General features: G+C 45.2%; 1 protein-coding gene across 6 annotated transcripts in view; it reads left to right on the top strand.

Moving 5' to 3' along the window:
• The window catches only part of SAP130 (Sin3A associated protein 130), a 147014-nt gene extending 130133 nt beyond the window's left edge, over positions 1–16881 (top strand). For all 6 annotated transcript variants that reach the window (XM_029615573.1, XM_029615571.1, XM_029615574.1 and 3 more), the window contains exons 18-21: positions 8314–8439; positions 8794–8897; positions 15487–15600; positions 16000–16881. In XM_029615573.1, coding sequence (XP_029471433.1) covers positions 8314–8439; positions 8794–8897; positions 15487–15600; positions 16000–16158 — 503 coding nt within the window. In that variant the 3' untranslated portion in view covers positions 16159–16881. The remainder of the gene's footprint in view (positions 1–8313; positions 8440–8793; positions 8898–15486; positions 15601–15999) is intronic.
• Positions 16882–24872: the final 7991 nt, after the last annotated feature.

Consider the following 24872-nt stretch of genomic DNA (forward strand, 5'->3'; position numbering starts at 1 on the left):
TCAATCACACACAGACACACATGATCTCTCTCTTACTTATACACACAGGCTCTTAATCATACATACACATGATTTCTCTCACACACAAAGGATCTCAATCATACACACATATTCTTTCACACAAACAGGTTTTCAATCACAAACTTACACATACAGGTTCCCAATCGTAAACTTACATTCATGCTCTCTCTCTCACAGGCAGGCTCTCAATCACAGATATACTCTCTTTCACATATACAGGCTCTCAATCATTCACATACATGCAATCTCTCACTCACACACACAGGATCTCAAACACATATGCTTGCTCGCTCATTCACTCTCTCTCTCCCCCACCCCCACCCCGGGAACTCGCGGCAGCAGCAGCCTCCTCCCAACGCTAACCTCCATTTTCAGCCCTCGCGGAGGAGTCGTCCCATCGGCCGCGGTTGAAGCTCTTCTTTATTTTCCTCCGAGCCGCGCTGCACAGTCTTCTTTTCGTCGGACCGACGCTGACCACACTAGCGTGGTCTCTTCTTCCCGCGCACGCACCCGATGCTCACCACTTCCTCTTCCGGGCCGCGGGGGGGGGGGGGGGGGCGGGAAGAAGAGAGCATGCCGGTGCCGCCGACTCCAGCTATTCTGCTGCTTCCTCTTCCGGGCCGCGAGGGGGGCGGGGGGGGCGGGAAGAAGAGACCATGCCGGTGCCGCCGACTCCAGCTATTCTGCCACGTTCCGCCTGGGCTGACAGCATTTTAAGCCCGGGCAGAGGAGGACCGGGGAGCAGCTGGGTCAGCGGGGGACTGGAAAGTGTGGCGACACACTGATTTAGATTTGTCTGCGAGCCAGATGCAGCCATCAAAGGAGCCATATCTGGCTCGCGAGCCATGGGTTCCCGACTCCTGAGCTAGACCCTTTGATTCCTCATGTGCTAGAGGAACTAGATATTCCAGCTCCGCAGCCGGTGACTGACCCTTATTCAGGGGATCCTGTTTTGTCGGGCCTGCGGGCCCCTCCTAGATCTTTTCCTTTTCACCCGATGCATTTACAGCTTATGACCCGGGAATGGGATGCATCTGAAGCCACCCTAAGGGTTAGTAGGGCCATGGAAAAACTTTACCCGCTGCCGGACGAGATCTTGGATCTTTTCAAGATCCCTAAGCTGGACGCAGCCATATCAGCCATCACCAAGTGCACCACGGTTCCAGTAACGGGAGGAGCAGCTCTCAAAGGCCTCCAGGATAGAGAGCTGGAGGTTCTACTCAAGTGGATATTTGAAGTATCGGCCCTCGGAATTAGGGTGGCCATCTGTAGTAGTCTCATGCAGAGAGCTACCTTTAGATGGGTTCAGCAATTACTCACAATTCAAGAGCTCCCTCCGGCGGAAGCAGAACAGGCCAACCGCATGGCAGTGGCGGTTGCTTATACAGTGGACGCCTTGTACGATCTTCTTCATATTTCTGTGCGCACGATGTCCTCAACAGTTTTGGCAAGGAGGCTTCTTTGGCTCTGCAATTGGTCGGCTGATGTCTCTTCTAAATCTCAGCTGGACGCCTTTCCGTTTAGAGGAAAGCTGTTATTTGGAGATGATCTGGAACAACTGGTTAAGTCCTTAGGGGACAATAAGGTTTACAAGCTCCTGGAGGACAAGCCTAGGCCGTCTCGCCCTTTTGGTGCGACCTGGGGTCGTTTTCGGGGTCAGCGCCGTTTTCATACAGGTAGGGGCTCGTCTTTTGCCCCTCGGCAGTCGTCAGCAAGGTCTCAGGCTTGGGCTCATTCCTTTTGTGGTAGATGGCCTCAGCGCGACAGATCCTCCCAAGGATTTTCCTCCAACAAGGCTTCCCAATGAAGGTGTGCCAGCCCATTCCTCCGTTCCCGAGATTGGGGGTCATCTCTTCCTGTTTCGCGAGGAATGGGTCAAGATTACTTTGGACCAGTGGGTTCTAGATATCATAGAGCACGGTTACACTTTGGATTTTGCTTGCCCGCTTCGGGATCTGTTCCTGGTGTCTCCTTGCAGTTCTCTGGCAAAGCAACAGGTCATATTCCAAACCCTGTCTCTGCTCAAGGCTCTGGGAGCGGTTGTCCCCGGTGCCACCGAATGAATGCTGGACCAGCAGGTACTCCATTTATTTCATAGTCCCCCAAGAAGGAGGGCTCCTTCCGGCAAATATTGGACTTAAAAATGGTCAACAGAGCACTACGGGTCCCTCGTTTTCGAACGGAGACGTTGAGGTCCATCATTGTGGCCATCCACAAAGGTGAATTTTTGGCTGGTTTGGATCTGATGGAGGCTTACCTTCACATAGGAATCAGAGAGCATCATCGAAAGTTTCTGCAGTTCATGGTCTTGGGCGAGCATTACCAGTTTCGTGCGCTGCCATTCGGTTTAGTGACGGCTCCCCGCGTCTTCACCAAGGTGTGATGGTGGTAGTGGCAGCGTGTCTGCAGCGGGAGGGGATCTTAGTTCATCCCTATCTGGACGACTGACTCATTCGGGCGAAACCAGAAGAGCTGTGCAAGGTGACGGTGCAGTCTGTTTTGCATCGCCTCCATTCACTCAGATGAGTTGTCAGTTTCTCCAAGAGCCAATTGGTACCATCCCAGGTGTTGGAATTTCTGGGAGCATGGTTCGATACATCTGTGGGCAAGGTTTTCCTGCCTCGGGAGAGGATGGGCAAACTAATGTCTCAGGTTTGACATCTTTTGGCCCTTCCGTTGCCCAAGGTATGGGACTATTTGCAAGTTCTTGGTTCTATGGCGTCTACCCTGGAGTTGGTTCCCTGAGCATTTGCTCATATGAGGCCTTTGCAGAGGGTGTTGCTTTCCTGTTGGGACCCCAAGTCCGAGGAGTTCCACTTACCCTTGCCCTTTCTGGATCCAGCCAGGGCCAGTCTAGAATGGTGGTTGATCCCCCAATCACTTACAGCAGGGAATGGATCTAGAGAATCCACAGTGAATGATCGTGACAACGGATGCCAACCTTTCCGGTTGGGGGGCAGTCTGTCAGTCACGATCAGCACAAGGTCAATGGTCAGCGCAGGAGTCCAAGTGGTCCATAAATCAGTTGGAGACAAGGGCGGTTCGTCTAGCTTTGCACCGTTTTCTCCCGCTACTCCAGCATTGTTCGATAAGGATCCTATCCGACAAATGCGACAACTGTGACTTACATAAATTGTCAAGGGGGAACAGAGTCTGCCGGTGGCCACAGAGGCGGACAAATTGATGGTCTGGGCGGAACGCAGTCTGCTCCAGTTGGCGGCATCACACGTAGCCGGAGTGGACAACGTCCAGGCAGATTTTCTCAGTCAACAAAGGCTAGATCCCAGCGAATGGGAACTGTCCGAGGAGGCGATTCAGCTCTTGACTCGCCGGTGGGGAGTCCCCCGGCTGGATTTGATGGCGACTTGGCTGAACGCGAAAGCGGCTCGTTTCTTCAGTCGCAGAAGGGAGCACGGGTCGGATGCGGTGGATGCCCTGGTCCTTCCGTGGCCTCATGACGCGCTCCTCTATGTGTTTCCTCCTTGGCTATTGGTGGGGAAGGTCTTAAGGCGAATAGAGCCCCACCGGGGGCCGGTTATTCTTGTAGCTCCGGAGTGGCCATGGAGGCCGTGGTTTGCAGACCTGATCAACTTGGCGGTAGACAGTCCCTTGCGTCTCTGTCACCTACCGAATTTACTCCGACAGGGTCCAGTATTTTTCAATCAGGTGGCTCGCTTTTGTCTAGCAGCTTGGCTTATGAGAGAAGACAGTTGAGAAAGAAGGGCTATCCGGATGCGGTGATTACCACTCTACTACGTGCACGAAAGACCTCTACTTCTCTCACCTATGTTCAGGTGTGGAAGGTTTTCGATTCCTGGTGCAGTGGGTTGAAGGTTTCCCCACGCCAGGCCACTATTGTGCACATTCTCGTGTTCTTGCAGGAAGGCTTAAAGAAAGGACTGGCGTATAGCTCGCTCCGGGTTCAGGTAGCGGCGTTAGGCTGTTTAAGAGGTAAGATTGATGGTACATCCATTGCAGGACATCTGGATGTGGCGCGTTTTTTGAAGGGAGCCAAACATTTACACCCGCCGGTGCATGCAGTGTGTCCTTCGTGAAGTTTAAATTTGGTTCTCCATGGGCTTTGCAGTCCTCCCTTTGAGCCTATCAAGTGGGCTACGTTGAAAGATTTAACACTCAAGGCGGTGTTCCTCGTGGCTATCTGTTCGGCCAGACGAATATCGGAGATTCAAGCATTGTCCTGCAGAGAACCGTTCTTGCGAATCTCGGACTATGGAATTTCGCTTCGGACGGTGCCTTCTTTTCTGCCAAAGGTTGTATCGGCGTCTCACGTAAATCAGTCAGTTGAATTTCCAGCTTTTCCAGATTTGGATAGGAATTCTCCTCAGGCACCAGAGTTCCTCTTCAGAGTAGGTTCCATTTACCATCACCCATTGTCTTCTATCCGTCAACCAGTTTGTAATCCACAACAACACCTTGGAGCTGACTCCCAAGCTTCTCATTTTGTTGATGAGTCTTCTGTGTGGGACCGTATCAAAAGCTTTACTAAAATCCAAGTAAATTACATTGAGCGCTCTTCCCTGATCCAGTTCTCTAGTCAAACAATCAAAGAAATCAGAGGTGAGTCCTCTGAGTGATTCAGCTGTTGCAGGAGTTAGGCTAGGTGGTCAATTTCGCCAAGAGCAAGTTGTTGCCTTCCCAATCCTTGGAATCTCTGGGAACGGGGTTTGACACAAATATCTGGGAACGGGGTTTGACACAAAGAAAAGTCGTGTGCAGCTGATGCAGGAAAGAATCCAGAAACTACAGTTAGGTGAAAGATCTGATGAGACTCCAGAGGTCTGCAGCCTTGAGTTATCTGCAGGTTTTGGGATCCATGCCAGCAGCATTAGTCTGGCAAGTGTGCACACGAGACCCTTGCAGAAAGCTTTGATGGCAAGATAGTCCGCTCAGTCCCAGACTTATTCCATGAAAATCCCGATGCTGAATCAAGCAGGAGGAGCTTAGCTTGGTGGTTAGTGTCCAGGAACCTCAAAGTGGAAGTAAAATTCAATCTCCCTCTTGGGTGATGGTGACAGCCAATACCAGTTTGTGGGTCTTAGACCAGCTGGCTTCCTCGGGACTCTAACAGTTGCTTGGAAATGAAGGCGATATGTTATGCACTTCTGCAGTTCACTCTTCTCCTTCAGAGGACAGGGGTAAAGAATTCTGTCGGACAATGCTACAGCGGTGGTATATGTGAACCACCCAAGGGGGACCATGAGTTCTCAGGTAGTAGAGGAAGCGAGACAGCTGTTGACTGACATGGGCGGAGAAGCATGTAAAGATACTTTCAGTGGCTCACATAGGGGGAGTAGAAAATGAGCAGGCATATTTTCTCAACAGAAACGCTCTAACCCAGGGGCATGATCTCTGTCAGAAGATGTGTTCTCCCAGATAGTAGCCAAATGGGGGTAGCTGGTGAAAGACTTGACCTCCAAAAAGAACAGGAAGGGGAAACGTTTTCAGCTGAAGAAAGGAGCGGAGATCATCTGGGTTGGATGTGCTGATTCAGGAGTGTTTCCTTGTTGTCCATTTGTGGGCAGAGCAGTGCAGAAAATTTCCAAACAGCAAGGCCTTGTAATTTTGGTGGCTCCCAATTGGTCAAGGCGCCACTGGTATGCAGATCTGGTGAAAATGCTGGAGGAGAAAGCAATATTACATCCGACCAGGGAGTTGTTGCATGGTGCATGAAGACTTATCTCGATTTATATTATGGCTGACCATTGAGAGGGGTCATTTGATCAAAAAAGGTTACTCTCTAGGCATTGTAAGTATTTTTGTACAGGCTAGGAAAGTATCTACGTCTCTGGCGGATGTGAGAGTACAGAGAATTTTTGAGGAATGGCAGTTACTAGAGCCTTGATTCTGTTGATTTTTGGATTTTCTGCAAAGGGGTTGAAAAAGATTTGGCTCCATTTCTTTGAAAGTGCAGGTGGCAGATATTTCTTGTAACAGGCATCATTTGATGGGCAAATAGTTATTGTCCCACCTGGGAAGTGAAGCATTAGCTTTTGTTATTCCTAATGGTCTGAACTTATGAGAATCTTCAAACAAACATCTCACTCTTAAGGTTGTGTTTATTTTGGTGATCTGTTCTGCCAGGTAGATTTCAGAGCTGCAAATTCTGTCTCTTTCGGGAACACTTCTTGAGTTTTTCAGATGAAGCAGTGTATATTCGAACAGTTCCTTTGTTTCTTCTTAAAGTGGTGTCCCCTTTTCACCTTAATCAGGTAATGTGTGTTCTTGCCTTTCATCAGCTGAATGTGAAGAAGGCCTTCCTTATGTATTCGAAGGTGACTAATCATTTCAGAAAATCAGATCATCTTTTTATTCTCTTTAGAGGTTCTAGAACTACAGTGGAGGAGTAGCCTAGTGGTTAGAGTAGCGGGCTGAGAACCGGAGTTTGGATCCCGCTGGCATTCCTTGTGACCTTGGGCAAGTTACTTCACCCTCCATTGCCTCGGGTATAAAATTAGGGCCTGATTTTATTAAGGCCTTTATCCCATTCTATGTCTATGGGAAAAATGCTTATGAAATGAGGCCCTTAAATTGTAAGCTCTCTGGGAACAAGGAAAATGCCTGCTGTACCTGAATGTAATGCGCCTCAAGCTTCCAATAAAAAGGCATGAGCTAAGAGGTAGATTTTAAAAGCCTTGAGCGAGCAAAAACGGCCATATACGCGTGTAAGTTGGTCACATCGGAGCTATGCGAATTTTAAATACCCAGAAAAAGTAGGCATAAAAGGGGCAGGGCATGGGTGTTCCAGAGGTGGGGCCAGCACTGATGCACATAACACCTAATTTTCCTCAGCCAGCATTCGTATGAGGGACCACGTTGCTACAGCTCCTCCGTAGACGTGTGAGAGAGAGAGCGAGGCTCTTTAAGGCTCAGTCTGATACTCTATATATGGACCATTGTAAGGGGATGCTTTGATTGGGGGTGAATTTTTGGGAGATGGGTTGGGAGGGGTTACAGACACATTCAGAGGTATCCATTGTAAAACTGACATCATTAAAGAATTTTAGACCTTATAAGTGATAAAAGCAGTTGATTTGTACACTGCAGCTAGCAGAGACGGCAATGTACAAATTTACTCCTCTTGTTAGAATTTACATCACTTATAAGGTCTAATATTCTTTAATGATGTCAATTTTACAATGGATACCTCTGAATGTGTCTGTAACATCACCCCGCTAACCCCAACCCACCTTCCGAAAACTCTTCCCGAATCAAAGCGCCCCCTTCTCCCCCTCTCAGGCACATGTAAGATATGTGCACAGAGCTGCAGACATACGCGCATGAAGAGCATTTTATAACCTACATGTATAGTTTATAAAATAGCGTGTATCTGCACGTGGCGAAATATGTGTGTTTATGGGCGCATGTGTGGCCCTTTTAAAATGTACCCATAAATGTATAAAAATAAATAAGGAGTAAAGTGGATTCGAAGACTTTGATAGCTTGGTGGATTAAAGAAGTAGTTGGTGCGGCATACATAGATAAGGAGTTGCCACTATCTAAGAACATGCACACTACTAGAGCACAGACAGTGTAATGGATGGAATTCCATTTGGTGTAACCAATGGAAATTTGCAAGGTGGAAACATGGTTGCCCTTGCATTCCTTCTTAAAGCACTATCTGCTTGCCATCCACGTTAGGAAAGCGGAGTCCTTTGGCTTGGAGAGTGGGTTTGGCAGTGTTCCACCCATTTGAAGGATAGCTTGGGTACATCCTATGCATCTGGACTAGCCTGGCTGGATGAAGAGAAAGGAGAAATGTATTCTTACCTGATGATTTACTTTCTTTGAGACCAGCCAGGCCAAATTCCCGAACTGCCAAGGTCTCTCTGTGGATTGAATAAGTAAAACAGATATGGGTGATTCACTGAAGCAGTTGATGTCTGGGAGTCAGACTTGACTAGTCTGGTTGTTCACTGTCCTTTTCAGATAGGAAGAGACCAATATATTTGTTCTCTTCTTTCTGGAAACTCTGGTTGTGGGGATAAAGGAATTGTTAAAATTTGTTAAAGTTTATCTTACCTTGTTACATAAAATATTGGCAAAATGAGGCAGCATGGGACCCTATAAGGGGTGACATCAGCAAACCTGTTCTCTATCTCTATTTGCTGGCTGAGAAGCATAATCCATGCATTTGGACTGGTCTAATTAGACTCAAGGAAAGGAAATTATCAAGGAAGCATAAATTTCTGCATATAGGACATGCTGACTGGTACTAATAATGCTTTTCCTGCTCCAAGGTTTAGCCAATTTTGCCTTTTTTTTTTTTTTTAGATGAAGAAGGAGTAAGATACGTTCCTGTGCGACCGCGACCTCCAATCACACTTCTGCGTCAATACCGCAATCCCTGGAAAGCTGCCTATCACCATTTCCAGAGATACAGTGATGTGCGGGTCAAAGGTAGTCATCCTCATTGCAGTAGAATTACCTGGCTTTACTAGGTAGAGGTTGTCATCTGAGAAATGTAACCAAATAAATGCATTCTCCCTCACCTCAACCTTTTGAATCTAGACCTCGTGTAGTCAGGCATCCCTGAATCCTGAGCCATGCATCAAGCTCAAAGCTCTGATCTCCTCATGGCTGTGTTTCTTAACATTCCTTTTGTTGCTGCATATAGACACAGTACTTTTTTGCAGCATGGGAGAGAAGTAAGTGAAGATAGGAACTGAGTGGGGTGGGGGAAGGCATAGTAGCATTGCTGCAGCTTTGTTCTGTTTTTGGAGCCTAATGTAGGGTTCTCCTCCTTGGTTGCAGAAGAAAAGAAAGTGACTTTACAGGAGATTGCCAATCAGAAAGGGATATCCTGCCGGGCACAGGGCTGGAAGACCCATCTCTGTGCAGCACAGTTACTGCAGCTGGTAAGTGTGCAGAAGTCAGCATGTTTAGTTATCAAAGCACGCATCACTGATTTATTTACATAGTGCCAGTTATGTACACAGTACTGGCAAAGATAATTCTCAGGTTACTGTCCCTGTCTGAAAGTGCTTACAAACTTTTTTACTGCATTGAGAGCTTAGAGCATCAATGCTCACCAGCCTTCATAATATCACTTCATCTGATTTTTTTGCCTCTTACTGTCTCCATTTTATTTGGTCTTGGTGTGTTTTGTTTAGAATTTCTAATTTGTCACTGCTCAAAACCACATTACCGTTCATAATGGCTTCGGCAACAAAGAAACATAAACGACATTCCCTTTGTGCTGCCTGCCATATTAGGGCAAACAGAACAAAAGCAAGACCGTGTACCGTGGAAAGATGCTTTTTATTTATGTTATCAAATAAAACGCCCGACTCCGACCAAGTTTTGCCCAAATGGCTGCATCAGGTGCTCAATTCTTCTTTCTTTTATAATTATTGTTACATAGTTTTTCTTATGTGTAGCAATACATCGAAGATGGCTTGATGCATTTAAAGAACCAAATCTCAGCGCTTGTAATTCCTCTGAAAGAATAATTATAAAAGAAAAAAGAATTGAGCCTCTGATGCAGCCGTTTCGCGAAACTCTGTTGGAGTCTGGCGTTTTATTTGATAATATAAATAAAAAGCGCTTCCCGATCTGTTTCTTTGGACCTGCCATATTAGGGCTACACAGTCTGAATTTGATTCTTACCTATGTCAGCACTGTGAGGAGAGGCCCAGGGAGAGATGGCCTCCCTGGACTTTGCTAAGCCTGGCTCCCTGGATCTCAGTAATCCTGGGGCTGGGTATGCCATGGGAAAAGGAAATGCACAACACCTACCCCAGTACCTCCTGGGCTATTCATGGACCCGGCGGGTGGAAATTTTTCAAGGCCTTCAAACCTTTGTACAGGCGCAATCTGTTTTTCCTGCCCCTGTCTGGGCTGATCCCCAGCTGGGAAGGCCTCCCTCTCCCAGCCCTTTTGGCAGGCCTCAAGACATGCCTCGTCTCACTACGGCTATCCCTGGTAGGGACCCAGATACCACAGACAAGAAGGGGATCCAGATTCCTTGGAGGATGGGGAAATCTCTCCAGGCTTGGAGCCATATTGGGACCATGTTAAGGTTTTTCCATAAAGATGAATTGCCAGCCCTGGTTTCCCAGACCCTAAAAATTCTGGGAGTTCCTGGCACAGACCCTATGACGGAACCAAAGAAGAATCCCATCCTGATGTCTCTACGGAAAGCCTCTTGCTATTTTCCGATGCTGGAAGCCATCCAGGAGTTGATTGACCTAGAATGGGACACCCCAGAAGCCAGTTTTAAAGGTACTCGAGCATTGGAAGCACTATACCCACTGGATCCAGAGTGGATGATCTGGTCTGCGCCGTTTCGAAGCGAACAACTATCCCAGTGGAGGGAGGAGCGGATTAAAGGATGCGCATGATAGGCAGCTGGAGTCTATTCTTAAACAAGCCTTTGTGCCCTGATGGTTCGCTCGTGCCTACTTCTCTCAAGAGAGGCAGATGACTCAGGAGCGCATTCCAGAGAGGTTTTGGAGCTCGCCACTGCTTTTTTAGCTGATGCGAGCTCTGACCTAGTCCGTACCTCAGCCAGAGGGATGGCCTCAGTGGTAGCTGCCCGAAGACAGCTATGGCTGCAAAATTGGTCAATGGATGCGACCTCTAAGGCAAACCTCACAAAGATGCCCTTTAAGGGATCTTTCCTATTCGGAAGTGAACTGGAAAAGCTGGCCAGTAAGTGGGGTGAATATCCAGTGCCTTGGCTACCGGAAGATAAGAGAGAGAGTTTGCAACCCCCCTCGCCTATGAGGGGTCAGTCCAAGAGCTTCCAATGCTTTTGACCCTACAGGAACTCGACATTTCAGATGTCTTGGCCCTCGGGAAGGTCTCAGTCCTTTTGGAGTCAACATCCCAAAAGAAGAGCTGGTTAGGGTTAAGGTTGGGCCCGAACTCCCCAATGACATTTTGCCGACCCATCCACGGAACAAGGAGATTGGGGGGGGGTAGGGGGGGTCAACTATCTCTTTTCTACCAGCAGTGGGTCGAGATCACATCAGACAAATGGGTACTGGATATCATACGAGAAAGATATGCACTGGAGTTTCGCAACACTTCTTGGGACATATACATGATATCTCTGTGCCACTCCCAGCACAAGAAGCTGGCAGTGGAATCTATCTGAATAAGGCTCCTCAAATTGAGGGCTATAATTCCAGTACCTACACCCCAGGAAAATACGGGGCATTATGCCATCTATTTCATCGTACCCAAGAAGGAGGGGTTCCTTTCGCCCCATCCTGGACCTCAAGAGCGTCAACCGACATCTATGAGCTACTCATTTCTGCATGGAAACTCTGTGTTCCATCATAATGGCCGTACAACCAGGAGAGTTCTTAACCTCCCTGGACCTCTCCGAGACCTACCTTCATATTCCAATCCGGCAAGACCACCAGCGTTTCCTACACTTTGGCCACCACCCCCAGAACATTTTCCATTATGGTGGTCGTGGTGACGGCACTGAGGAAAGAAGGAATCCTGGTGCACCCATACTTGGACGACTGGTTGATCCTGGGTGAAGTCGTTAGAAGAGAGTCTCCAGGTGACCAGCAGTGCGACATCCCTGCTTCAGGAACTTGGTTGGGACGTGAACATGGACAAAAGCAGTCTCACACCCTCCCAGTCCTTAGAATATCTGGGAGTCTTGTTCAACACCAAGCAGGACAAGATCTTTCTCCCACCCTCATGGATAAGGAAGTTGATGGGCCAAGTGTGTCGGTTGACGAATGTGATATGCCCCAACGGGTGGAGCTGTCTTCAGGTCCTCGGTTTGATGGTGTCAACCCTGGAGGTGGTACCATGGGTGAGGGCACACATGCGCCCACTTCAACGCTCCCAGCTGTCATATTGGAACCTGCTGTCTCAAGACTATTCAATTCGCCTCCATCTACCAATGAAGTATGTTCTTGGCTCCAGTGGTGGCTACAGGACACTCACCTGAGCAAGGGTGTAAGCCTGTCCCCACCAAACTGACTAGTTCCCATGATGAACCCGAGCCTCCGGGATTGGGAAGCTCACTGTGAGGAGCTGACAGCCCAGGGGTGTTGGACCAAGGAAGAGGTGCGCTGGAACATAAATCACCTAGAAGCACGAGCAGAGAGATTGGCATATCTACAGTTCTGCATGCTCCTGGGTCAGGCAGTCGCCTGATGTCTGACAATGCAACGACTGTAGCCTACATCAACAGTGAGGGAGGAACCAAGAGCCAGCAAGTGTCTCTGGGGATAGATCTCCTTATGGAATGGGCAGAATTGAATCTACAGATGATCTCTGCCTCCCACATCTTAGGAAAAGATAATGTCAGAGCAGACTTCCTAAGCAGGGAGATTCTGGATCCAGGAGAATGGACGTTGTGGGCCAGAGCCTTTCAGCTCCTGGTGGATCACTGGGGCCTGCTGGCCACATCTCACAATGCAAAGGTCTCCCAATTCTTCAGTTGCAGAAGAGATCCCTGGGGATTGATACCCTTGTTCAGACCTGGCCAGAAGAGGATTTACTATACACCTTCCCTCCGTGGTCCTTGCTTGGCAGGGTCATTCGCAAGATCAAGCACCACAGGAGATTAGTCCTTCTAGTGGCTCTGGATTGGCCCAGAAGCCCATGGTATGCAGACATGAGGAGACTGCTGGTGGAGGTCCCTCTGTTCCTCCCATTGCACAGGGACTTGCTCCAGCAAGGTCCAGTCCTTCACAAGGATTCAGCTTGATTTTGTCTTATGATTTAGCCCTTGAGAGGGCTCGCCTCATGAAGCGGGGATATTCGGCGGCAGTAATTACCACCTTGCTCCACGCGTGGAAGTTCTCAATATCCTTAGCATATGTTGAGGTCTGGTACAAGGAATGCGGTGTTGCCCCTTAGACAGCCAAAATCCTTCTGGTTCTGGAATTTTTACAGGACGGATTGAATAAAGGGTTGTCCCTTAGCTCCTTGAAGGTCCAGGTAGCAGCTCTCTCCTCTCAGAGGCGAGGTGAATGGAACCTGCCTGTTGGTGCATCCAGACATGGCCTGTTTTCTAAAATGGGTAAAGTACCTCTGGCCACCCCTATGGTGGCTAGTTGCCTTGTGGAATCAATCTAGAATTGGAGTTTTTGGCAGTCCTTCCTTTCAGCAGCTGTGCAGTCTGTCCTTACAACGGTTAACCCTGAAAAGGTGTTCCTGGTGGCGATATGCTCGGCTAGTCACATCTCTCAACTACAGGCATTGGGTCGGGAACCATTTCTCCAGATGACCCCAGGAGCATTACAACTTCGTACCATTCCATCCTTCTTGCCCAAGGTAATCTTGGAGTTTCATGTGAATCAGTCCATCTCATTGCTGTTCCTAGCGAGGCACAAGAACATGGAAGACTACTGCCACCTCTGCCATTTAAACGTCAGTAGGCTTTTTGTGCGGTATCTGGAACTTACAGAACTGGTGCGCAGGACGGACCACTTGTTTGTCTTTCACGGTGGAAGGAAACTGGGCAAATCAACTTAGCGGGCTACTATAGGTCGCTGGATCAAGGAGGTGGTCACAGGAGCTTATGTAGAGGCAGGAAAACCATTACCCTTTCAAGTTAAAGCTCATTCCACTAGGGCTCAGGCAGTATCCTGGGCTAAGTAGCGACATGGTCCTCCTTGCACACCTTTTCCAGGTCTGAGAGGACATAGCCTTTGCAAAGGTGGTGCTATCCAGACTGCGGGCAGCCTCCCACCCCGATTGGGAGTAGCTTTTGCACATCCCATTGGTCCTGAGTCCATCTGTCTACATGCTAGGAAATGGAGAAATTACTTACCTTATAATTTCGTTTTCCTTAGTGTAGACAGATGGAGTCAGCATCCCCCCCACGGCTGCCCAAGAATGTTGCCAAGGAATCACCTGTGAGATGAATATTGATTCCAAAAGGTTACGGTAAACAATCACCCAATCCCTAGATCAGGGCATCTGTAATCTTGCTGGGATTCAGCGTTTATGGTTGGTTGAGTGCAGTTACGGTTATCCATTTTTACTCAAGTTTTTATCAAGTTGTAATCAAGTTTTTCAATACTATGTCCACAATGGCTATTGAAGAGAATACTGAATGGCTGAGGTCACTGCTGGGGTATATCTAGGGTGATGTCAGCTTTGAAACCTAATTCCGTCTCCATCTGCTAGCAGGAGAGCACATAACCCATTGATCCTGAGTCAATCCATCTACACTAAGGAAAACAAAATTATCAGGTAAGTAATTTCTCCATTTTTGCATATCTATGTATAGCTGCCCCCCATTGTCTCATGGCTCATAGTGAGAGAGGTTCAATGCCTTGTAACTCAAGTGCCTATCTCATACCAACACAAGATACTACCACTGGTTCCATGTCTCCAGCCTTCCACATTCTACCGCACACTGGAATTTTCTTCTGATCAGCAAATGCAGAGAATGTGATCGGTTGCCAGTTCTGTACAGGGAGAGAGACAGGTTCAAGAATTCACAAACCCCAGCTGTTGTTTCCCACTGGGGAGATCCAAATTTCTGCATTCCCTGGGTCCTGATAATGTTCAGGAGGGTTTCAGGATGCATTTCTTTTAGTTACCAGGCTAGTGATTGTCCAGTCACAATCTCTCCGCTGTCCTTTGAGAACTCTGCTCTGATCAGGAGCAGCACAGTACTGTCCTACCAGTATTTTTCCATCAGCTGCCCTCCATCCAACTACTTAGTTTATCCTCTTTGTCTGATTACGCTCCCTTCTCGCATCAGACGTACATGCTACTTCCAGTTATGTGCATATCTTCAGGTTCCTCCATGGCCCAGGTTTTCTCATCGTACTTATAGGTACTTTTAACATTTCTTTTGCAATCTACTGCTTTGTTATTTGGAGAAGCTATAACATTTTTTTCTGTTGAAGGGCCTTTGAGGCTAGGTGTTTGATTTCATCAAGAAACACAGTCTTAAAAAGGAGGAAGGGACAGAGACTAGAGGGTTGGAGGCATGAATAGACTGGAGACATGAAGGCAGGTGACAGACAAAAAGGCAATTTTAGAAGGGAGAAAGACTATAGCTTGAAGGTGAGCTAAGAAAAATAAAGTGGCTGAAAAGAAATATTAAAACAGAAAAGAATGAAAATTGAGCAAACATTCAGGTGTACACAACAAAAGTTGGACAACTTATTTTTTAAAGAATGTATTTATTTATTTAAACGCTTTTATAGACCGGTATTCATCAAAACATATCGGTTTACATGGAACTAAACAGTGGAAATACATTAAACATGGAGTAAAGAGCTTGGGGGTTATAACTTGTACAGAATTAGAGGAAATAAGGTATATACAAGTGTACAGTAATAAAGAAGAATATTTGCAATTTAATTTTTATTGGAAACTCAACTTTATGTGGATATTAAGCTACAAGTATAACCACATGCAAATGAATTTAAATATACTGCAGATGTGCTATAGAAACCAAGGATCTTGCAATCAGTTTGATTTTGTATCTTGGGCTGAAATGTTTTGCAGACAAACTTGGAGCATGATGTGTTTGAGAGGCTCACCTCCCTCCAAGAGGGAATTATCCCCAAGAAAAAAGCAGCCACAGATGATGATCTGCACCGCATCAATGAACTAATACAGGTATAGACTGCAGTACTCATGCACACAGACCCCACCCAAGAGGGGAGGATCAAGCATACAATTTTCTGTACCTCCATTAATGCCTTATCTATATTGCAAAGGGAACTATGCAGAAATATAGTACTGAAAAGCTGTTTATCATATTTCTCAAGGCACTACACAGACATATAACAGACAGTCCTGTAGTGACTGATGAGTGTGTTCTTTAACCCTTTAATGACTGAGTTATGGCTGCTTGAGCCTTCTCCCAAGAGAACATATGAAAGTATAAGGCAGCCCTTTAGTAACAGCATTGTTTGTTTGCACTATATCACATAGGGAAGTGAGGAGGAGACCAGCAGTGATGTAATAATCATGCAGCCTTAGAATGACTGGTATGGGTTTTGTTTTTTCTCTTAGGGAAACATGCAGCGGTGTAAGCTTGTGATAGATCAGATCAGTGAGGCACGAGACTCCATGCTGAAAGTTTTGGATCACAAGGACCGTGTCCTAAAACTTCTGAACAAGAATGGAACCATCAAAAAAGTATCAAAGTTAAAGCGAAAGGAGAAGGCATGAGATCCATGGTTTATGCACTTGGGAAGGACAGAGGAATCCCGGGGCACAGTGACAGGGGATTTTTTTTTGTTGTTGTGTATTTTTGTTTTTTACAAACATGGTGCATACAAATGAAATATTCACAAAGTGCTGAAGAGCAAGTGGAACTGCAGAAAAGAAATGCCTTCAGTCTGAAGTGCCAATGGACCTGACATCTGATAACCCTTAATAGTCCATCCTCTTGGCTCCTTTCTAAATTCATTTTACTGTCATAAGTCACCCTCCTAGTTTCAGTGCCTACTAATGGGAGTGGAATGTCAGGCTGTTGTGCTGGTATAGATGTTCAGGGCTTTTCTCACACCCTTGGCCTCTCTAGGACAGAGGGCATGTACTGGGTCATGCCCAGGTATCAGTATCCTGCAGGCACATGCTTTGGAACACCCTGCCTCCAGAGCACGCTGGGCCCTGGCTTTCTAATATCTGTTCCAGTTTATTTGTAACACAGATCTGTGGTACTGTACACGCTTTACCACAATTAATTGGAAATGGTTCAGAATTACTAGCTTTTATTATAAATATGTTTAAGAGCCATTTACCTAGTGATGTGGATCTGTGTTGTCTTTTGGATTTGTTTGTCTGGATTCATGCTTTAAGCTCCGAACAGTACTGTAGGTAATGTGATGATGTTATCTATATATATCATGCACATCTGGAAACCATGAATAAAGGACTTTGGGGAATTTATTTGTACAGTAAAAGCTGCATGTAAATAATTTGTAAGACATTCCATATGAAAGGCCATCTACTGTTGCATAAAGTAATTTACATAGTTGTAGTAGTTCTGCCCAGATAAATGAATACTCTAACAATAAATGACATACTCAAATCATACTATGAGTGGTAGATGAGGCGAAACTTGGCACTTTTAAGTTGCAGAGTTCTGCTCTATTCACTGCTAACTATGACTGGATATATAACTTTTAGTGTAAACCACTGTTTACTCTCATCATACATATCCTTATTCTGCTTCTGATGTACAACTATTACTGGCACATGATGTGAAGCCATTCATTGTTGAGCCTGACACTTGGACAGGTTCCTCACGCTGGGGTAACCATAATACTAAAGACAGTTTGCTTCATTTCATTTTCATTAGGCCTGCTGGTGTTTGTGATCAAAAGCAATACAAATTCTGTACAGAAATGTAGTTTGTATTTTTTTTTTTAAATTATACCCCATGGCGGGGAACAAAAACACACGCAAATAACAGTGCACATGCCTGTTATGTCTATGCCACAGTTAAAAACCCTAGCTGTTAATAAATACCATCACAATGTTAGTAACCTGGATACTTTCAGGAGCTTAAAAATCCTGATCTCTGCAATATATGTGATTAATCTATTGCCAGTCTGGAGAAAAAACCTGCTGAAATAAGAATGTTTTTAATGCTTTTCTCCAACCATAGAGAATCTGGTAGACTGTTTAAAAAAACAGGGCCTGCGATTGAAAAGGCTTTGTTGCAAGTTTCTGCTCAATGAGCAGAAACTCGCAACATAGGCCTCACTGAGCAGGTTTCTAGACACAGAGCATAGCATTGTGTTTATCAAAATTTGAGAGCAGAATTTTATAAAATTTGAAGAACCGAGGGCAGTTGCTGGTAAACCAAGAAATACAGAATTACAGTAATTCAATATTTGCAATTGAGTCAGACTCACTTCTTATGCAATCGGCTACTTTTGCCCCGGTTGCAATATGATTGCAGTTTCTGGGGACTCAGCTTGGCTTTCAAAAGATTTCTCTCAGGTAGGAAAATGCTTCTAAAGAGGGAGCAGTTGACTCCCGTAGCCATGGGAGAGTGCTCACAATTAGGAATGGCTTCCATTTTTTAATCCTCATGTGGCTCAGCCCAAGGCCTTCAGATGCTGAGGTGATTTAATCTGGGAGTTTAAGACCTCTGATGTTGGCATCAGAGGGAGAGGAGGCCCTGGAGATTCAGGTGTCCAAGCTTCAACCCCTGGAGTTGGTCTTGCTGGAAGTGCTTTGGCCAGTGCACTTGGTATACTGTGCCTCGCAGGAAACAGTTGGGGGAGATACTGCAGATATTCCTTCTCCAGTTGCAGTGCCCAACTCTTGCCCATGTAGATGCATTGCCTGCAATCACCCTAGATTGTCCAGTGAAGTCTTGGACTTGGCTCAGGATCCTTCTCTAGATTCAAAAGAAGAACAGGAGGCAGAAGCTGATAGCCCCTCTTAAATCTATAGAGGAAGGATGTTATTGTCTGACTTAGAAGATTCATCCATAATTGGGCTTTTTTTGCAAAGAGGAACTTGCTTCTTCCATTTCCCAAGTTGTCTCTTCTCTGCACATGTCAGATTCCTAGGATGATGATACTGAAGATGAACTTTCCTTCGAGGGGATCAAAATCCTGTAGACTATTTCCACTTCTTAAGGTACTGAAACATAATGCTAACACATGAAAGTCTCTTGAAGTGGGTATCAAAGGAAACAAGGCTATGAGCAGGCTGTATCTTCTAGCAGAGGCCAGGGACTCCTGGTTTTAGGTACTTTAGGTTGACATGCTGGTGCTGGCCATCACTCACAAGACAATCCCTGTAGTAGGTGGCTCTTTCTGTTTCAGTGTTAGTGGCCTAATCCTCCACTCCATATGTGGTGGAGTACATGGCCTGGGCGCATTCGTAACCGCAGTCCTCAAAGTCTAGAGGAGATCCAGTTAGAGGCTGGAGTTGCTTTTGTGGCACAGGTGATGTATGAGCTGGTAAGGGTCACTTTGCAATCAACAGCTTTGGTTGCAGTACAGTTCCAACATCTCTGAAACAAGCAGTTATTTGTCCACTCTTTAAAAAAAAAAAAAAAAAACAAAACAAAAAAAAACCACTTTGACCTAACTGAGCCAACAAACTATAGACCTCCTTCTGCACTACCTTTCATTTAAAAAATTTTAGAATCTGTAGTACTGACAAAACTTACAGACCATCTAGTCAAACATGATTTACTAGATCCTCATCAATATGGCTTCAGACATGGTCTCAATATTGAACTTCTTCTCTTGTCTCTAACAGATACATTCAAACGTGGCATTGATCCTGGCTGACAATATCTTCTTGTTGCTTTAGACATTTCATCCGCCTTTGACACTGTTGATAACTATACCGTCTTCAAGAATTCAGTCTCAATGGCACAGTTCTCACATGGTTCCGCTTGTATCTTTCTCAACGTTCTCATTTCGTTAAATTCAACAATGAATTTTCTTCTCATTCTCCTATTCAAACTGGTGTTCCACAGGGTTCTACTCTTTTCAATATATACTTATCCCCCATCTATAAGATTATTTCTTCTCTGACTACTTGTTACAAAGTGTAGGCCGACTACATACAATTTATTTGCATTGAACCATCATGGAAGCACACTTTAGACAATCTTCATATCTGCTTTTCTGCTATCTCCTCCTGGCTTAAGCACAACACGTTATCTCTAAACATGTCCAAAAGTGAATTCCTAGGTATAATGTTCAATTAAAAATCCGTAACTTTAGCAGATCATTCATTTCCTATTCAAAACCATCTTCGAAGTTTAGGTTTAGTCAGTCATCGACAACACTCTCTCTTTCCGTCCTCAAATTAAGCAAGTCGTTTCACAAGGATTTTACAGACCGTGTACTCTCCAATATTAAAAAATGACTACATCCATCAGACTTCGTACCATGCTTCAAGCATCCATTTTTCCAATTCTTGACTATTGCAATAGCTTATACACTGGCATTTTACAAACTCCTATCAAATCACTGCAACTCTTGCTTAATTCTGCTGCGTGTCTCATTTCTAGTACCAAACTATGTGAACATATCATTCCCACTTTAATAGTTACACTGGCTATCAGTCAATGAATGCATCAAATATAAAATCGGAATACCAATTGATAATGACTTGCTGACACTGCAGAGTGTCCCCCTGATTGTTATAAGGCTCAGTCATACCTAATGAGAGATCTGGAAGGTCAATTAATCAAATGTCAATGAACTGGCTACCCAATGAAAGAAGCCCAGCAGCAGACAGCCTTTATGAGCCAGATATCATTGATGATGCACTAAGCTTTTCCTATGATGACTGCATGCAAAACCATCAGCACAGAAGTCTAAACAAGATGAGCACAAGACATCACAGAGTGTCCTGGCAGCAAAGCAGCATGCCTTGCTAAAGACTTTCATATGGCCAGACTCCTGAAGCAGCTAAACTTTAGGTGATATAAATATTAGATGGGAATATTAACTTTAGGGTAACAACTTTAGGGCCTGATTTTCAAAGGGACTACACAGATAAAACTGGGTTTTATATGTGTAAATGGGCTTTTGAAAATTGCTATAATATGCCATTGAATTATGAATAGGATTTATCTGCATAAGTGAACTTTGTGTGTAAATGTGTTTTTTTAATTGCTACAATAGTATGTTACATTTACATATATAACTTCTTTGACAGATAAATAAGTCACAAATAAAACAAGGGGGAAAAAAAGGTAGATTGGTTGCAAAGATCACAACTTAGGAGGGGGAAGAGCCCAAAACTAAGGGAGAATAAAAGTGAAAAAAACCCCACTTCCTCCAAGAAGACAATTATTCCCCAAAATCAAAGCCAGAGTGTAGCCTCACAAGCTCAACTCCCAACTAAAACACTTCAAGACTCAGATGGCCTATCACCCCCTAAGAGTTCGAGTCCATAAAACAATGAAGTTGAGAGAGTTTATAAAAAAAAAAAAAAACCTAGAGGAAAAAGTCAAACATTTGCAAGAGAACCAAAGGAAAAAAAAATAAAGGCGCCCAAAACTACAACTTCATGTTGCATTGATATTTCTATGTTTCTGTAACTATCACCGTAGATTCCAGAATTGCAGAAATATCCAAAGGAGCTCCTTCTTGTTGGAGTGGATCTTGACAAAACTAACCAACCTCTTTCCTTCCTCCACCAGGAGGAAGATAAAAGGACTTCCTAATGAGGGGCATAGCTCCTTGTGAAATGCCTAAGATATCCCACATCTATGATTTAAATAATTCTGCAGGAGATATCATTGAAACACTTGGAAAATTCAAAACATGTAGATTAAAAATCCTCAGTATTTTTTTTGTTAACTCTGTTTATTGGATTTTGTTTTTTTCAATTGTAACCATAAACATACAACAGCAGCATGCTATAAGGTAACAGACATTACAGAATGAAAAAGGGAGAACATTACATCGAAGGTCTACAATGTACAACATCAGGTATAACATTTCTTTCAGCCCCTAGGGGCCAACAGCGAAAAAATACTGGTAACCTTAACCCTGGTTCTCATAGTCAACCTGTAGGTACCACTGTTGACTTAACATTGTCCCACGTCTTTTCCCCCCTCTCCCCCATCCACTTTCTTCCATTTCCCCCCCCCCCCCTTGGGTGCGTTTTCCATAGCGTTACCAGTCCCGCGTGCAGAGAGCTCATTGGCCAGCCGCCTAAATCTACACTGTTTTAGATAGGTGTGAAAGGGTGCCCAAATTTGTTCAGTGTCTAATTGTTGAGAAGAATATTGATGGCGATAAGCATACATTTCGTGAGTATAGAGCCTGAGTAACATTTTAAACCAGGTATCCCATGTTGGGGCAGAGCTCTCTAGCCACTTAGTGAGTATCGTTTTTTTTCCCAATTAGGGCCGCTTTGGTCAGAAAGGCTTTCAATGTTTTTCGACGAGGGCCTGAGAGAATGTCCCTTCCCATAACCCCGAATTACCCAAGATCAGGTGTCAGAGGGAGCCTGCCATGCCAGATGCGCATGCAAAAAAGAGCTGATCTCCAGCCATAGAGTCTGAACTGTTGGACATGACCAAAAGACATGAAAATATGTCCCTGGGAGGACTCCACATTTTTTACAAATAGGGGAGTCACAGAGTTTTGATTTAAATGCTTGGATAGGAGTTATGAACCCCTGCCATAAAAATTTATATTGGGTCTCTCGCATGTCCTCGTTAATGGATATGTCAGGAATTGATGCAAGGCAGCGTAAAAAATCATCATAAGCAATGGTAAACTCACTCCAACCTGACCATTTCTGATAAAGGGATTGTAAGTGTCATTTCCCTGTCGGTTGAGCTAGTTCCTTATAAAAGTCGGAGATCTTGGGACGTTTGAGGCCCAGTAATAAGAATTTCTTGTAGTGCTTCGGTGCTAGCTGTGTTGTTCCAGTGCGTCCTACAGGATTGCATGAAGTGGCGAATCTGCAAAAAGGCGTAAAAATCTGTACGTGGGATAAGGAATTGTTGTTGAAGATCTGTAAAACTATATAATATCCCAGTGAGCGGATCAAACATTTGAAAAAGAAATTTTAAACCCTCATGATACCAACACCTGAAGGGAGTGTCCCCAACGCCAGGTAGGAAATACCTGTTATGTATAACCAAGAACGATGTAATTCCCCATGCTTGGCGGGTCATTTTACAGAGGGTTGCCCAAACTGATCTACACGTCTTTACTAAAAGATGAGTTTTGAGATGTGGCGAGACATCTGCCGTCTTTGCATGAATCAAAGTTTCCTCAGTGTTTCTAAATTCTTTTTTCTACAATGGATCAAATTCCTGTCTTGCACACGTGTTACCTGCATAGCAGAAAGTTTTTCCGTAGTTTAAGCCAAACTAACACTTTGCTGAGATTAAGCCACCAATGCAGCATCTTGAGGCAGCATTCGACTGTTCATATTATTAATAAAATTAGTCAAAGAAAACAGAGGAGGACTCGACAATCCAGTTATAATAGGGGAGGACTTAGGCATGCAGGGCCTAGCAGCCAGAACCTCACAGATATACCTGCACAAGACAGACGACAGTGCTTGCAAGGGGGAAGATGTTCTATTCACAAAAGGTAGCGGCAGATCACTAAACATCCAAACTGTCTTCTCCATCTCCCGTATGCTGCTGGCTCTGGACTGCACTCCACATGGAGTCTACTAAAAGTCTTCCCCCGTGCTTACATTCAAACTGTACCTGGCCAGATCCAATGCAGATAGAGACTGCCAGGGAGGGGGGAAACCTGGAATGAGGGCTCAGGGACACTTCCCCCGACTGCTTCTAGCTGCTGCTCCCTCAGATCAAGCAGCAACCAAGCTTACTCCCGACAACACTGGGGACGCTAAGAAGAGCCCATCAGGGTAGACTGAACAGGTAGAGAGAAACCCCCACAACATCCCCTTCTGCTTCACTATTATAGGAAACCAGAAAAAGAGGAAATGTACTTGACAAAATCCAAGCTCCTCCCTGCAAATCTTCTCACAATGCTATCTTGGGCCCTCCTGCTATAGTATTTGGATTTTCAGAAGGAATTTGACAAAGACCCTTATGAGAGATTCTTCAGGAAATTGGGAGGTCATGGAACAGGTGCCAATGTCCTATGGATTGCTAACTGGCTAAAAGACAAGAACCAGAAGTAGCACTAAATGGTCAATTTTCCAAATTTAGAAAAATCATAATTGGAGTGACCCATGGGTCTGTATTGTGCTATTTAGCATATTCCTAGATAATCTGGAGAAAGGAATGCATAATATGACCAAATTTATAGATACAAAATTATTGCGAGTCTTAAACCAGCAGCTGATTGTGAGGAACTGCAGAAGGACCTTGCAAGACTAGGAGACGGAGCCTCTAAATAGCAGTTGCAATTTAATGTGAATAAGTGCAAAGTAATGCATATAAGGAAAATAATCCCAACCACAGGTGCAAGATGCTGGGTTCTATGTTGGGAGTCAACACTCTTCTTCCCCCCTCTTGCAGCCTGCAAGTGACTTTGGGCAAGTCCCTCCACCCACTGTTGCCTCAACAAAAAAAAAACAACAAAAAAACTAGATTGTAAACCCTCTATGGGATTAGGGAAATGCCTACAGTGCTTGAATGTAATCCACCTTGAAATACCTGAAAGGCAGAATATATATAAATAATAGCAAACTACTTGATTAGTTTCTACAGGCTCTCCTCTGATGTTTGTTTCTGGTGCTTCTCCTTTAAATTCCTGAGCTTTTAAGCAACAATTAAAAAAATATATTTTTTTTAATGTGAGACTGCAGCAGGAGTTGGGTCATCTTCAGGTTTTCTGCTGTCTGAGGGTGAGCCTGGGTGAATCACCAAAGAAACTTATTTCTGGGGATCATAAGTCCCTTTCATCAGGGCACATAATGGCAGTGCATGTGGATCACGGGAGGAAAAAAAAATCACATATACTGCTCAGCATGTAAGGAGAGGAAAATGCAAGCACGGGGGAAGTGAAAAGTGTGATTGGCACTGCTTGAGAACAAAGAGGAAGCTCCTGAGTGACAAATTCTGGTTGGCAGGGCGATCCGCGGCTGAGGACATGATCAGGCAAGATTTCCCACTGGGCCCAAGTTTCAGAGGAAGCGGTGCCATTTTGTTGCTGCAGATCAGAACAGGGAATTTCATTCCGCCCTCTCTTGGCCCTGAGGGGCTTGTGTTGGATCCCAGAGTCAGTTTTCTAGTCACCATGGCTGTGGCAGTGCTGGGGAGTTCGTCTGTCTCTCCCTTTAGCCCTTAAGGGCGTGTTTGGATCCCGCAGTCACGGTGGCTGTGGTAGTGCCAGTGAGTTCAGCCTTCTCTCCCTTAGTCTTGAGGGGAATGTTTTTGAATTCCACAGTTGCTCTTAGGTCACTGCAGCCGCTGCTACAGTAGTGCAGGCTTCCTCCAAGGAGGATAT

The sequence above is a fragment of the Rhinatrema bivittatum genome, chromosome 9 (assembly GCF_901001135.1).
Source record: "Rhinatrema bivittatum chromosome 9, aRhiBiv1.1, whole genome shotgun sequence".
NCBI lineage: Eukaryota > Metazoa > Chordata > Amphibia > Gymnophiona > Rhinatrematidae > Rhinatrema > Rhinatrema bivittatum.